At 50.6% G+C, this 16,334-nt stretch overlaps 1 protein-coding gene and 2 non-coding genes across 4 annotated transcripts; 1 reads left to right on the top strand and 2 right to left on the bottom strand.

The window, feature by feature from the left end:
• The first annotated feature begins 396 nt into the window (after positions 1–396).
• Positions 397–468, top strand: TRNAE-CUC (transfer RNA glutamic acid (anticodon CUC)). The gene has a single exon. It is a non-coding gene; the product is annotated as a tRNA-Glu (tRNA).
• A 4,917-nt stretch (positions 469–5,385) lies between these two features.
• Positions 5,386–15,323, bottom strand: LOC146036340 (uncharacterized). Of its 2 annotated transcripts, XM_083160295.1 has the most exons (4): positions 15,221–15,323; positions 12,681–12,772; positions 11,720–11,798; positions 5,386–8,635 (listed from the first exon to the last, which is right to left on the bottom strand). In XM_083160295.1, exon 4 carries the CDS (start codon positions 8,610–8,612, stop codon positions 7,647–7,649), a length of 966 nt encoding a protein of 321 aa, XP_083016421.1. In that variant the 5' UTR covers positions 8,613–8,635; positions 11,720–11,798; positions 12,681–12,772; positions 15,221–15,323; the 3' UTR covers positions 5,386–7,646. The 2 variants fall into 2 exon arrangements, with proteins under 2 accessions (XP_083016421.1, XP_083016420.1); XM_083160294.1 differs by lacking the exon at positions 11,720–11,798.
• A 231-nt stretch (positions 15,324–15,554) lies between these two features.
• TRNAL-UAA (transfer RNA leucine (anticodon UAA)) lies at positions 15,555–15,637 on the bottom strand. The gene has a single exon. It is a non-coding gene; the product is annotated as a tRNA-Leu (tRNA).
• Positions 15,638–16,334: the final 697 nt, after the last annotated feature.

Here is a 16,334-nt window from a genome sequence, read left to right as displayed (position 1 = left end):
GCTAACGCAGAGCACACAGAGTGCAGAGCTAACGCAGAGCACACAGAGTGCAGAGCTAACGCAGAGCACACAAAGTGCAGAGCTAACGCAGAGCACACAAAGTGCAGAGCTAACGCAGAGCACAGAGTAAAGAGTTAATGCAGAGCACAGAGTACAGAGTTAATGCAAAGCACAGAGTACAGAGCTAATGCACAGCACAGAGTACCGAGCTAATGCAGAGCACATAGAGTACAGAGCGAATGCACAGCACAGTACAGAGATAATGCAGAGCACAGAGTACAGAGCGAACGCACAGCACATAGAATACAGAGCGAACGCACAGCATAGTACAGATCTAATGCAAAGCACATAGGAGCATTTCTGCTGTCAGCACGTGCACCAACCAATGCATCACGCTCCCTGGTGGTCTAGTGGTTAGGATTCGGCGCTCTCACCGCCGCGGCCCGGGTTCGATTCCCGGTCAGGGAAGATAATTTTTATTTCAATTATTATTACATTTTTTTATTTTAATTATTCTGTATATTTTTTCAATGTATTTAATTATCTATATGACCATATATACATCTTATAATTCTACATATGGGTTAGATTGTTATTGTGTGACACAGATTTTATATTCAGCATCTCCCTTGACATACATTAACAGACTTTTCCAGAAGTGATTTAAACTTTATGCACGTATTTAACACATATAAATATATAAATAATGCTTCTTGAAATGTCATTAAAACATCATTAATCATAGTAAATAAAAATGTATAACTACTAAGTAAAAAAAAAAATAAAAAAAATTGCTGCGTTGGCCGGGAATCGAACCCGGGTCAACTGCTTGGAAGGCAGCTATGCTCACCACTATACCACCAACGCTGGCTGTGTGTTGCAGTGTTCTGAACACCTTATATCAGAAGAGTCATTCACTGATCAGCTCACACTGTACTCTACTATTATGCCTTACCCTCCTGCTCACACTGAGCTGTCCCCTACCCAGCTGATCAGCTCACACTGTTTCCCCTATCTTGCCTCACCCTCCAGCTCACACCGAGCTGTCCCCTATCCAGCTGATCAGCTCCCACTGTCTCCCCTATCCTGCCTCACCCTCCAGCTCACACCGAGCTGTCCCCCTACCCAGCTGATCAGCTCCCACTGTCTCCCCTATCCTGCCTCACCCTCCAGCTCACACCGAGCTGTCCCCTATCCAGCTGATCAGCTCCCACTGTCTCCCCTATCCTGCCTCACCCTCCAGCTCACATGAGCTGTCCTCTACGCAGCTGATCAGCTCACACTGTCTCCCCTATCCTGTCTCATCCTCCAGCTCACATTGAGTGGGATATGGTCATTGGGTCATCAGCATGTTGGTCGACAGTCATTAGGTCGACATGCATTTAGGTCAACATGAGTCTAGGTCCACATGCAGGAGCTGGCATGAGTCTAGGTCCACATGAGTTAGGTCGACAGGGTCATTAGGTCGATAGAGTCATTAAGTTGACATGGGTTAGGTCAACACTCAAAAGGACGACATGGGGTTTTTCACTTTTTATGGAGCCTTCATGAGCCAACAGGTGGAATTTCATGGCCTAACATCCACTAGTGCATGGTGGAAGAATAAAATATGCCTGAAGCATGTCGAGCGCACGTGGTGCTACGTTTCAGTGTCCATGTCTCCCCTATCTGGTCTCATCCTCCTACTCACACGGAGCTCTCCCCTGCCCAGCTGATCAGCTCCCACTGTCTCCCCTATCCTGTCTCATCCTCCAGCTCACACTGAGCTCTCCCCTGCCCAGCTGATCAGCTCACACTGTCTCCCCTATCCTGCCTCACCTTTCAGCTCACACGAGCTGTCCCCTACCCAGCTGTTCAGCTCCCACTGTCTCCCCTATCCTGTCTCATCCTCCAGCTCACACTGAGCTCTCCCCTGCCCAGCTGATCAGCTCCCACTGTCTCCCCTATCCTGCCTCACCTTTCAGCTCACACGAGCTGTCCCCTACCCAGCTGTTCAGCTCCCACTGTCTCCCCTATCCTGTCTCATCCTCCAGCTCACACCGAGCTGTCCCCTACCCAGCTGATCAGCTCACACTGTCTCCCCTATCCTGCCTCACCTTTCAGCTCACACGAGCTGTCCCCTACCCAGCTGTTCAGCTCCCACTGTCTCCCCTATCCTGTCTCATCCTCCAGCTCACACTGAGCTCTCCCCTGCCTAGCTGATCAGCTCACACTGTCTCCCCTATCCTGCCTCATCCTCCTGTTCGCACTGAGCTCTCCCCATCTATGCTCATCAGCTTAAGTCAAAAGCTCACTTCTGTCCTCCTCCTCATCCTACTTTCAACAAGCTCTCCCTTATCCAGCTCACGCTGCTCTCCTATCCTGCCTCATCCTCCTGCTCACACTTAGCTCTTCCCTACCCAGATTATCAGCTTACACTGTCTCTTTGACCCAACATATTATTTTATTCAAATTCCAAAGCCAGACCATCAGTGGCAGGTTAGCGGAGATGGCACAATAGGCCACTATTACGGGGTGAAGCGCTGGAGAGCCTGGATTGGGTCACCTTCCTGCCTCCATAAGGGCCACTGATAGTCATTTTCATATTTCCGGCATCGGTCATATAATAGCTGGCACAATGCCATGATAGGAAATGTAATTCATAAACAATAAAATCAAAGTGTGAAAAACTGTATCAATATAAAATATGTCACCATTAACAAATAGATGAACAAAATAGTTCTCATTTTTTTATTATACAATACTAGATACAGCCCGGCAAAATGACAGAACATAAGTAATGCCAGTGCCAGAACGGAGTATCACTTGAATTGTTCCATTGTACGCCAACTAGGGGACGCATACAGTCAGACTTAGGAGCCTATGTACTAAGCCTTGGAGACATATAATGGATGGAGAAACGATGGGACGCACTAAAGTGAAAATGTGGTAAAAACACAGAAAACGTGGGTTTTTACCGCATTTTCATATGCACTACCGCCCCTCGGTCGGGGTACGACTGCGGAGGGTATTGCCAGAAAAAGCTGGTGACACCCTATGGGCTTCTCTTCACAGAGCTGCATGAGGGATCCCTCATGCAATGAGCCCCGTCTGCTTCCTAGTTAGCAGCTACCGGTGACTGCCCCTCTGTAGCGTCACCTGCAATGAGCCCCATCTGCCTCCTGGTTAGCACCTACCGGTGACTGCTCCTCTGTAGCGTCACATGCAATGAGCCCCATCTGCCTCCTGGTTAGCACCTACCGGTGACTGCTCCTCTGTAGCGTCACATGCAATGAGCCCCGTCTGCCCCCTGGTTAGCACCTACCGGTGACTGCCCCTCTGTAGTGTCACATGCAATTAACCCCATCTGCCCCCTCAGTGGCATAACTAGATACATGTGGGCCCCAAAGCAAAAGTTTGTAAGGGCCCCTATTTATCACCTAATGCTGAAAAATGTGTACAGCATATGATACTTTGACAGGCAAAGTGGGCCCCTCTCAGCTCTGGGCCCCATAGCAGCTGCACCCCCTGCACCAATGGTAGTTTCGCCCTTGTGCCCCCTAGTTAGCACCCACCGGTGACTGCCCCTCTGTAGCGTCACATGCAATGAGCCCCATCTGCCTCCTGGTTAGCACCTACCGGTGACTGCTCCTCTGTAGCGTCACATGCAATGAGCTCCGTCTGCACCATGTTTAGCACCTACCGGTGACTGCCCCTCTGTTGCTTACATGCAATTAACCCCATCTGCCCCCTAGTTAGCACCTACCGTTGATTGCCCCTCTGTAGCGTCACATGCAATGAGCCCCGTCTGCCCCCTGGTTAGCACCTACTGGTGACTGCTCCTCTGTAGTGTCACCTGCAATGAGCCCCGTCTGTCTCCTGGTTAGCACCTACCGGTGACTGCCCCTCTGTAGTGTCACATGCAATTAACCCCATCTGCCCCCTCAGTGGCATAACTAGATACATGTGGGCCCCATAGCAAAAGTTTGTAAGGGCCCCTATTTATCACCTAATGCTGAAAAATGTATACAGCATATGATACTTTGACAGGCAAAGTGGGCCCCTCTCAGCTCTGGGCCCCATAGCAGCTGCACCCCCTGCACCAATGGTAGTTTCGCCCTTGTGCCCCCTAGTTAGCACCCACCGGTGACTGCCCCTCTGTAGCGTCACATGCAATGAGCCCCATCTGCCTCCTGGTTAGCACCTACCGGTGACTGCTCCTCTGTAGCGTCACATGCAATGAGCTCCGTCTGCACCATGTTTAGCACCTACCGGTGACTGCCCCTCTGTTGCTTACATGCAATTAACCCCATCTGCCCCCTAGTTAGCACCCACCGGTGACTGCCCCTCTGTAGCGTCACATGCAATGAGCCCCATCTGCCTCCTGGTTAGCACCTACTGGTGACTGCTCCTCTGTAGTGTCACCTGCAATGAGCCCCGTCTGTCTCCTGGTTAGCACCTACTGGTGACTGCTCCTCTGTAGCGTCACATGCAATGAGCCCAGTCTGCCTCCTAATATCACCTAACGGTGACTGCTCCTCTGTAGCGTCATATGCAATGAGCCCCGTCTGCACCCTGGTTAGCACCTACTGGTGACTGCTCCTCTGTAGCGTCACATGCAATGAGCCCAGTCTGCCTCCTAATATCACCTAACGGTGACTGCTCCTCTGTAGCGTCATATGCAATGAGCCCCGTCTGCACCCTGGTTAGCACCTACCGGTGACTGCTCCTCTGTAGCGTCACATGCAATGAGCCCCATCTGCCTCCTGGTTAGCACCTACCGGTGACTGCTCCTCTGTAGCTTACATGCAATTAACCCCATCTGCTCCCTAGTTAGTACCCACCGGTGACTGCTCCTCTGTAGCGTCACATGCAATGAGCCCTGTCTGCTTCCTAGTTATCACCTACCGGTGACTGCCCCTCTGTAGCGTCACATGCAATGAGCCCTGTCTGCTTCCTAGTTATCACCTACCGGTGACTGCCCCTCTGTAGCGTCACATGCAATGAGCCCCGTCTGCCTCCTTATATCACCTACCGGTGACTGCTCCTCTGTAGCGTCACATGCAATGAGCCCCGTCTGCCTCCTAATATCACCTAACGGTGACTGCTCCTCTGTAGCGTCATATGCAATGAGCCCAGTCTGCACCCTGGTTAGCACCTACTGGTGACTGCCCCTCTGTAGCGTCACATGCAATGAGCCCCATCTGCCTCCTGGTTAGCACCTACTGGTGACTGCTCCTCTGTAGCGTCACATGCAATGAGCCCAGTCTGCCTCCTAATATCACCTAACGGTGACTGCTCCTCTGTAGCGTCATATGCAATGAGCCCAGTCTGCGGAGCTTGGCGGGGGTCCCCGATGCTTCCCCCACCATCGCCACCGGTCCCCCTTGCCACCCCGACCCCCCCCCCCGAACTGGGCAGCATCTCCCTGAAGTGGATACTGGGACGCACGTCCGTATGAGAAGCACGAGCGTCCCAGTCTCTATCGCCGGCGCTCGCCAGTGCAAGGGATCTGGCGAGCGCCGGCCAAGGATGAGCGGCGCTACATCTGTATGAATCAAATTGGGAGGACGTCTTTGTACAAATCAGACAGAGCTCGTTTCTCTAAGGAAAAGTAAACATTTCTCTATTTCAGAAATAAATGCCCTTGTTCTCTATAGTTACAGAAAGGCAGAGCTTACAGTAAAGAAAAATAAATCCAGTGCAGCCACAGTGTAAACTCATGAGCCACATATAGAGGAACCCAGGTGGTAGAGCTTTCATCATAAAACCGCGCATGACGAACCAGCACCGCGAAAAACCAGGGGGAATGAGACTGATGAATCATTACCTTACAAACTTAACTCCATGAATGCAGCTTCTTGGAAAGCACCTTATGTAACATTGTGCCCACTATAGGCTGCTGTGCTAGGAGCGAGATCCACAGATGTCGCTTCACCTGTTCTACCCATCTACTCCCAGTATCCTTCCACTATCAATAGGTCAAAGTGTTTCTAATGGACGTATCCCTTTATAGGCACTTAGCAGACATTGTGCGCAATCACAAATATCCCTACAGCAGACTAGACAATGGGATTATATTGGGGTGGGAAGGCTTTGCGTACAGGAAAGAGGTGCTGTATCCAGGGTTATATTTACCAACATGTAATGCTTCTAGGTTCTCCTGTGTACATGGCTCAGTTCACATAGCTCCGATGCAGGCGGCACATTTATAATGTCCAGGTCGTTAGTGTAAATTAATGACACCAATCCTGGTAACTAACAAAAAAATAAAATAAAGCCCAGCCTAGTGCAGACTCCACCCCTTACCTGTCCCACCTCACTGTCCACTGCTGGCTGCCTACGGCACAGTGCAGATGTTCCATCCTTGTGACATCAGTGGTGACAAATTGGCACCATCACTAAACGCTGTCAATGAGCCAGCAGCGATGTATTGTTAGTATCTGGGTTTCCTCAGAGCTGAATTAATGACAAATATATGCTGCAGCCCTAGGCTGGGGCACACTAAGCCTGGCCTTAAATATTTACCTGTCTACATAGCAACTATGACATTTACCTCAGCACCTTCCTGCACTCCGTTTTTTAGTAAATTCCCCCAATAAATTTATTGCAAAACAAATGTCTTTTTTTTGTCTGAAATGCTGACAATTGCCCATTACACTGAATGGGACACTTAGCATTTAGTAACATTAAGTATATGTCGCTATCAGATTAAAAACATTTTGTACAAGAGTATTAATATCAACATCGGTGCACAGGGATCTGTATTCCCACAAGCAATGGACAAAGCTTCTGTGATGCCACATGGATTATTCAGTTCTGTCATAAGCAAAACCAGGAAGTCCCACAGGACTGAGGAAGGAAACATTGTGAGACACCCTTCTGGTGCTTATTATATAAAGGTGCAAGTAACCCAAATGGCCTCATTTGGTTTGGTCCAGGCTGGTTGAACACCGAGTGCTTCTGCGGCCAAGAAGTCCACGAATGCACAAGAGATTGTTCCTCATCTATAGGTAACTGTAGCAAAAGGTGCTGTAATAGAAACCAGACCTATACCAATTTAGTAATTTTTTTGTATGATAATTTATAAACGGATACAGAACATCTGATTGGTGGTCATGTCTTACGCTATTTTCATAGAGTTGTCTGCATGTCATTCATAGCTAACGCCTCATTGGTTACCTTTGGCTGGCCTCTTATAATGCTGCCATACATATAGAGTTTAGCCTGTATGTGACTATGGAACAATGGGGAAAGTGTATCAAACCTTCTAAAGACGTCAAGTGGATAAATTGCCTGTAGCAACCCGATCAGCTTCTATCCCTCATCTATCTCGTACAGTCTATAAATTGATAGCTAGAACCTTATATGTTGCTATGGGCTCCTGACGTCTTCAGGTTTGATACATCTTCCCCACTGTATCTTCGTTATGTCCTTCTATACATTAACCTTGCTTGTGCAGACACGTTCATTTGGAATCAGGATGAGGTCGGACATCACATGCTGAGGGCGCAGAAGTTAATCACCATTCAGGAGATGTATCAAGCCTTGCTGAGAGATAAGAATGGAGACATTGCTCCAAACAGAAAATCAGCTTCTAGAGGCTTATTGGTTGCTTTGGGCAACCACATCACGGTATCCCTCTCCAAGGCTTGAGACCGCTCCACCTAAGTCTCTTCAGCTGCAGCAGATGAGGCCTTGGCCAGCATGGCCGCTGCAGGGTCCGACAAGCGGCGTAAGATACCCCGCAGGAGCCCGTTGTGTTCCTGAATGAGTTTCTCCTGCCTATTATAGTGTTCCTGCATGATCCGCTGCTTCTCCGCATAATGTTCCCTCAGCAAATCTAATTTCTCCGCTCTGAAGTCTTGCTGCCTATCATAATCCCTTTGCTTCATCCTCAGTCCTCTGACCAGTGTAGTCCCTCGAAGGAAATTACTTGTTTGTATGTATTTCGCCAACTTGTGGACACGCCCACCTAAATAGAGCTGGTCCATGTGCACAACGTGCATCAGATGCCTTTGGGATCGTTGGTAGTTATGCTGCGCTGTACGCAAAGACCCAACAATTTGATGAATACTTCCTGTGTCGTCTGCTTTCGGAAGTAGAGGTGGTTGGGTTCCAACAGAATGTGGCTTGTTAGTACGACGTCGACGCTTGGTGCGGGCAGATAGCTTCTTCCCCACTGGAGGTGGTTTAGCGGGAACATCTGGAAGATTGGTCATCAAGACAACTGGCTTGGGAGACACAGGAGGGATCTGGTAAGAAGTACTAGACTGGGCAGCTATAGACACAGGTGGGATCTGGTAAGAAGTACTGGACTGGGCAGCTGTAGACACAGGTGGGATCTGGTAAGAAGTACTGGACTGGGCAGCTGTAGACACAGGAGGGATCTGGTAAGAAGTACTGGACTGGGCAGCTGTAGACACAGGAGGGATCTGGTAAGAAGTACTGGACTGGGCAGCTGTAGACACAGGAGGGATCTGGTAAGAAGTACTGGACTGGGCAGCTGTAGACACAGGTGGGATCGGGTAAGAAGTACTGGACTGGGCAGCTGTAGACACAGGTTCGACAACACAGGAAATAGACTGGGCAGAAGATAAGGGAACCTCAGCACTGTAGTCGATGAATTCCATCTCCTTGTCTTCTGCCTGGTCAACTAAATATTAATGGGAAAACAGAATTAAGCAGCCAACGCAGAGATCTGTTCACAGAAACTGAATGTTTTGTATATACACAGAAAACTAAAATGTGATTACCTGGATAGACTGCGCATAGAAAATAAACTACTTCTGGTTGTTCAATCTGCTTACATATAGCGATACAACAGTGTTCAATATCACAGGGGGACCAAAGTGGTCAAACTTGGACAATCACAATTAATCGACCATATCAATTAAAATGCCTTGATTCAGACCACGTGTATAATGTAATAAAAATTCATTCTGTATATTATAAAGGAATAAGAAAATGAATCTCTCGCTCACGCACTATATTATATACAAATAAGTGTCCCGACTTACTATTGCCTCCTTTACACTGCTGGTTGTACTCTGGATTTTAGGTCGAAATGGTGTTTTTTTTTGAGCCGACCTTTTGACTGTCGACCTTGCCCATGTCAACCTAATGACCCTGTCGACCTAACCCCATGTTGACCTTCAGGGGTCGACCCAATGCATGCCGACCTCAGTTGCGTCAACTATGATCCCTCACCCCATCAGACGGTCATCCCTCACCGGGTCATAGATGCGTTGGTGATGTCAGTTGCATGGCAATTGAGTTTTGGGATGTTAATACCTTTCCCTTGAAGATGGTCTCTATCAATGGTTCCTACGCTAAAGGTGATGATATTGTAAGGCCACTCCAGCTAGTAAACTACTCCATCCCTGTATGCGAGTCACACAGAGAGCATGCTGGGAAATTCTCACATCTCTAAATGTACATTTGTCCTTTACAGGATGATATTTGAAGCAGTGAAAATAGTGGAGGACCAGTGGAGAAGTTACCTATGGCGACCAATTATCAAGTATGTCAGGGCTGGTCAAACCGGTCCTTGAGATCTGCCAACAGTCCACGTTTTCAATATCACCTACCTGGTGCACAGGTGTAGTCATTACGAACTGTCACATATCCCAGACCACCTAGCTGGTGCACAGGTGCAGTCATTACGAACTGTCACATACCCCAGACCACCTAGCTGGTGCACAGGTGCAGTCATTACGAACTGTCACATACCACAGACCACCTAGCTGGTGCACAGGTGCAGTCATTACTAACAATCACATTCCCCAGATCACCTAGCTGGTGCCCAGGTTCAGTCAATACTAACGGTCACATTTCTCAGACCACCTAGCTGGTGCACAGCTGTAGTCATTACTGTCACATTTCCCACATCACCTAGCTGGTGCACAGGTGCAGTTATTACTGTCACATTTCCCAGACAACCTAGCTGGTGCACAGGTGCAGTCATAACTGTCACATTCCCCAGATCACCTAGATCAGGGGTGGGCAACTATTTTGGCTGGAGGGCCGCTTAACAAAACCAGAAAATATTGGAGGGCCGCACACATAATATCTTGTATATACAATACCAGTCACGAAAAATGCTTTAAGATTTTTATCAGGCACCAGCTTACTTAAAATTTTTAAGGGCCGTGGACACTACAATAAAAAAAATGAAATGATATATAGTGCAGGTTTGTAAGGCGGCATTTACAGGATTTAATTATTTAAAAGTATGGTCTGCATTTTCTTTTAAAGAATTAAGTACTGTGAATGCCGCCGCAGTACTTCGTACAAACCTGCAATATATCTCGGGAAGGCGTCGGAAGTAATTTTCAATTGCTGTGGAGTGCCGGCACGTGCAAACATCATATATATATATATATATATATAAACACTAATGCACATAACATCATTGTCAGTTCCTTACTTTGCAGCCGTTTTGCTGCCTCATAGATTTGCGTGCCAAAAATCCTAGTGCGCCCGCCCTGCACATATTCGGGGAGCCTGGGAGGGGATGCAGAGAAACTTAAATACTGTTGCTGCTGCCGCTGATGCCTGTCTGTGGCTGCCCCGCCGCCGCTGATGCCTGCCTGTGGCTGCCCCGCACAGAATTTCTTGGAGCCTGGGAGGGGACCCGATGAGCGGTGACACACAGCTGCTGCCGCCACCGTCTGTGCCTGCCGCGCACAGCATTTCTGGGAGCGTGGGAGGGGATGCGGTGACGCGGCCGCGCCAACCAATGGTGGGGAGGCGGCTGCCGTGTCATCACGTCCCCTCCCACACTCCCAGTAATCCTGTGCGCCGTGTACAGACGGACATTAACGGCGGCTGCGCCATTACCAAAGTAAACAAGTATGACAAGCGGCTATAGTCGGGCCGCTTGTCATACTGACATCTGTCAGAGCGGCGGGCCAGGCCTAAGCGGCTCGCGGGCCGCATCCGGCCCGCGGGCCGCCTGTTGCCCACCACTGACCTAGATGGTGCCCAGGTGCAGTAATTACTAACGGTCCCATTTCTCAGACTACCTAGCTGGTGCACAGCTGTAGTCATTACTGTCACATTCCCCAGATCACCTAGCTGGTGCCCAGGTGCAGTAATTACTAACGGTCCCATTTCTCAGACTACCTAGCTGGTGCACAGCTGTGGTCATTACTAACGGTCACATTTCCCAGATCACCTAGCTGGTGCACAGGTGCAGTCATTACTAACTGTCACATTTCTCAGACCAGCTAGCTCGTGCACAGCTGTAGTCATTACTAACTGTCACATTTCTCAGACCAGCTAGCTCGTGCACAGCTGTAGTCATTACTAACTATCACATTTCTCAGACCACCTAGCTGGTGCACAGCTGTAGTCATTACTAACTGTCACATTATCAAGCCTGCTGCAGTCATTCCTACTATAGATCCACAGGTGGTCTGATACACATGAACTGTTAGTAGATCTCTTGTTCTATATAATAATTTTAGAAGCTATGTTCAACTTCTCTCTTTTCACGGCTTGATACAACTCCCGCTTAGTGTCCTGATAAGCTTGTGCAAGTTTTTGGCCAAACAGCTGAAGTGGAACTACAACACACAGCATGCCCCAACAGCTACTGCCTGCCGGACATGCTGGGCCTGTAATTCCACCCCGGCTAGAAGGAAACAGGATGACAACTTCGTCTAGATCTGCTTATGACTGTCTCAACATAATGGGACTTGTAGTTCCACAGCAAGCGTTCTAGGTTACAGAGTACCTTTGGGGTTTGAGCCTTCCTTTGCGGACTCAGGAGAATTACTGGAGGCTTCAGATTTAATGTGATCAGGAGGGGAGATCTAAATTGAATACAAAACCAAATGAACACAGGAGCTTTCCATCTGCAACTAATGATAGTTACTACCCTGTGTACTAAGGAGATAATCATGGCCAAGATGAATACATAATATTACTCAACTTGCTGGAAGAAATAAATCTGGCGCTTAAGAAATGTCATGTTCGGTAGTATTGCAGTTAAAGGCAATGATCTATTCTAGCAACGTCACCACTGGGGGCGCTGTTCCGTTAGTTCCATGAGACTGCACCCACTGGATGTTCTCAGCATTGATGATCAGTAGCCTCATTAATGCTTCCTACTAATCAACGATGTTGGCTTTCCAGGTCAGGTTCCATGTGCCAATCAGTAGTGTGTGTGTGGCTCTCTGGGCTCTAATGCAGCCCACACACGCACCGATTCCAGCGTGCGTTGTAGGCTTAACTAGCACACACAGCATCGCATCGTATGCCTTGTGCATACGATGTGCATGCGAAGCGATGCTGTGCTAGAAAAAGCTAGTACAAAAAGTATGTGCAGCACATACTTTTTGTACTGTACGATGAGGTGCCGCGGGAGCGCGCACCCCATCGTACAGCATCGCACCGCCGGCATCGGCGCGTGTGTGGGCTGCATAAGTCCTTCAGACAGGGCCAGAGTCTATCAGTGGGGATCTATAAAGCAGTAACAAGGGACCAAATGATGCCCTTCTAAGAAGTTAATGCGGATGGGGGGCATTCCTACCTGCCCATCTCCTGTTACAGGGACGCCTCGTCCATTACCGTGCCCAGAGAGGCCTGCAGAGGAGAATACCATGTCTCCTTCCTCATTAATCACTGGAAAAGTGCATGACTTCAGGAGCACACATAAATTCCACTGATAATCCTGGTGGCGACATGTTATTTACCTTTCTTCTGTAAGGGGTCCATAGTGTCTGTGTTCCAGACGTCTGGTCTGCTGCAGGAGACTCTCCACCGAAGTTACAGCGGTTTCCTATGACTGAACGAAACACACGCTACATTACAGGACATCTGCGCACACATTATAGAAATGTAATGTACTTGGGGCCATGAGTTTGTAAGCCATTGTGCCGTGGTCATCAAGGATAGGTCTTCAAATAAATTCATATTGCAATTAATTATATTCCACATGAGGTTTATTAGTAGACAGTTACAATTTATCATTTTATATAACTAATAGCTTCCCTTAATTGCTTTATAGCGTCCCCTGTTTACACATCAACCACGGGGGACACTATAAAGCAAATTGTAGGAAAAGTCAGAATGGTTACATTTGCAATGCTATGATAGGAGAGGGGGGGGGGCACTTGGAGTGGTGGGGGAGATGTATTGGGCATGGTGAGGAGAGAGGTGCTGGGGAGAGAGGCACTGGGTGTTTGTGGGGGGTGAAAGGCATTGAGAATGGTGGGGGAGATGTATTGGGCTTGGTGAGGAGAGAGGCACTGGGTGTTTGTGTGGGGGGGGGGGGGGGCGAGAGGCACTGAGAGTGGTGGGGGAGATGTATTGGGCTTGGTGAGGAGAGGTACTGGGGAGAGAGGCACTGGGTGTTTGGGGGGGGTGAGAGGCACTGAGAGTGGTGGGGGAGATGTATTGGGCATGGTGTGGAGAGAGGTACTGGGGAGAGAGGCACTGGGTGTTTGGGGGGGGTGAGAGGCACTGAGAGTGGTGGGGGAGATGTGTTGGGCATGGTGTGGAGAGAGGTACTGGGGAGAGAGGCACTGGGTGTTGGGGGGGGGGGGTGAGAGGCACTGAGAGTGGTGGGGGAGATGTGTTGGGCATGGTGTGGAGAGAGGTACTGGGGAGAGAGGCACTGGGTGTTTGGGGGGGGTGAGAGGCACTGAGAGTGGTGGGGGAGATGTGTTGGGCATGGTGTGGAGAGAGGTACTGGGGAGAGAGGCACTGGGTGTTTGGGGGGGGGGGGGGTGAGAGGCACTGAGAGTGGTGGGGGAGATGCGTTGGGCATGGTGTGGAGAGAGGTACTGGGGAGAGAGGCACTGGGTGTTTGGGGGGGGTGAGAGGCACTGAGAGTGGTGGGGGAGATGTGTTGGGCATGGTGTGGAGAGAGGTACTGGGGAGAGAGGCACTGGGTATTTGGGGGGGGGGTGAGAAGCACAGAGTGGTGGGGGAGATGTATTGGGCATGGTGTGGAGAGAGGTACTGGGGAGAGAGGCACTGGGTATTTGGGGGGGGGGTGAGAGGCACTGAGAGTGGTGGGGGAGATGTGTTGGGCATGGTGTGGAGAGAGGTACTGGGGAGAGAGGCGCTGGGTGTTTGTGTGTGGGGGGGGCAAGAGGCACTGAGAGTGGTGGGGGAGATGTATTGGGCTTGGTGAGGAGAGGTACTGGGGAGAGAGGCACTGGGTGTTGGGGGGGGGTGAGAAGCACAGAGTGGTGGGGGGGATGTATTGGGCATGGTGTGGAGAGAGGTACTGGGGAGAGAGGCACTTGGTGTTTGTGGGGGGGGGGGTGAGAGGCACTGAGAGTGGTGGGGGAGATGTATTGGGCTTGGTGAGGAGAGGTACTGGGGGGGGCAAGAGGCACTGAGAGTGGTGGGGGAGATGTATTGGGCTTGGTGAGGAGAGGTACTGGGGAGAGAGGCACTGGGTGTTGGGGGGGGGGGGGGTGAGAAGCACAGAGTGGTGGGGGGGATGTATTGGGCATGGTGTGGAGAGAGGTACTGGGGAGAGAGGCACTTGGTGTTTGTGGGGGGGGGGGGGGGGGGTGAGAGGCACTGAGAGTGGTGGGGGAGATGTATTGGGCATGGTGTGGAGAGAGGTGCTGGGGAGAGAGGCACTGGGTGTTTGGGGGGGGTGAGAGGCACTGAGAGTGGTGGGGGAGATGTATTGGGCATGGTGTGGAGAGAGGTACTGGGGAGAGAGGCACTGGGTGTTTGGGGGGGGTGAGAGGCACTGAGAGTGGTGGGGGAGATGTGTTGGGCATGGTGTGGAGAGAGGTACTGGGGAGAGAGGCACTGGGTGTTTGGGGGGGGTGAGAGGCACTGAGAGTGGTGGGGGAGATGTGTTGGGCATGGTGTGGAGAGAGGTACTGGGGAGAGAGGCACTGGGTGTTTTGGGGGCTGGGGGGCGAGAGGCACTGAGAGTGGTGGGGGAGATGTGTTGGGCATGGTGTGGAGAGAGGTACTGGGGACTCGGAGAGAGGCGCTGGGTGTTTGTGTGTGTGTGTGTGGGGGGGGGGGGATGGGAGGCACTGAGAGTGGTGGGGGAGATGCGTTGGCCATGGTTAGGAGAGAGGTGCTGGGTGCTTGTAGGGGGGGGTGAGAAGCACTGAGAGTGGTGGGGGAGATGTATTGGGCATGGTTTGGAGAGGTACTGGGGTGCTAGGGAGAGAGGCACTGGGTGTGTGGGGGGAGGTACTGAGTGGTGTGGGGAGGTGCTGCGGGCGGTGGGGAGGAGGTGTGTGGCACATACCCGCATCCGTATCGTCACTTTCCCAGCACGCGCCGCTCAGCTACCCTAGCAACCACGCATGCGCACACATATCAAAGCTGCTCGACGTCCAGCTGCATTGTGGGTAATATTGTACGAACAGCGCCACTCGCTAGCGCCTATAGTTCCCGGCATGCCCGGTCACCTTAGCTGAGCCTGAAGGATCACGGGAATTGTAGTTCAATCTTAAACGGAGTGCGGCAAACGGGGTTTCTGAGGTGAAATGTGCCCGCACTGTACGGAAACGTGGCGCATCTGCGCTATCATAGCATAACATCTGAAAGGGAAAAAAAATATATGTGATATCAAAAGTTGATACCAGAAGTGGGGTTCGAACCCACGCGGACATATGTCCATTGGATCTTAAGTCCAACGCCTTAACCACTCGGCCATCCTGGTAACTGTTGTCTAGTGGTGGAAGCTCCCGTGATCTCCTCTGCACCAGTGCCCTCACAGCGCCCTCTGCTGGTGACTGGTTACTCGTGCACACGTAGTAGGGACATCTGTTATTACTGCTCCGGTGTGACTCCCTGTCCCTGTCACCTGCACAGTGCTGCCTGTCACCTGCACAGTGCTGCCCCGATCCTCCTGTTACTGCCCCCATAACCCTGTGTGATTCCCTGACACCTGCACAGTGCTGCCCCTATCTTCCTGTTACTGCCCTGATACCCCTGTGTGATTCACTATCACACTCACAGTGCTGCCCCAATCCTCCTGTTACTGCCCTGATACCCCTGTGTTATTCACTATCACCCTCACAGTGCTGCCCCTATCCTCCTCTTACTGCCCTGATACCCCTGTGTGATTCACTATCACCCTCACAGTGCTGCCCCTATCCTCCTCTTACTGCCCTGATACCCCTGTGTGATTCACTATCACCCTCACAGTGCTGCCCCGATCCTCCTGTTACTGCCCCGATACCTGCTGTGTGATTCCCTGTCACCTGCACAGTGCTGCCCCGATCCTCCTGTTACTGCCCCGATACCCCCTGTGTGATTCCCTGTCACCTGCACAGTGCTTCCTCTATCCTCCTGTTACTGCCCCGATACCCCCTGTGTGATTACCTGTCACCTGCACAGTGCTGCCCCAATCCTCC

This window comes from Crinia signifera, chromosome 9 (assembly GCF_055691185.1).
Source record: "Crinia signifera chromosome 9, ASM5569118v1, whole genome shotgun sequence".
Taxonomy (NCBI): Eukaryota; Metazoa; Chordata; class Amphibia; order Anura; family Myobatrachidae; genus Crinia; species Crinia signifera.
The sequence above is the reverse complement of the archived record's forward strand: the minus strand, read 5'-3'. Positions and strand labels throughout refer to the sequence as shown.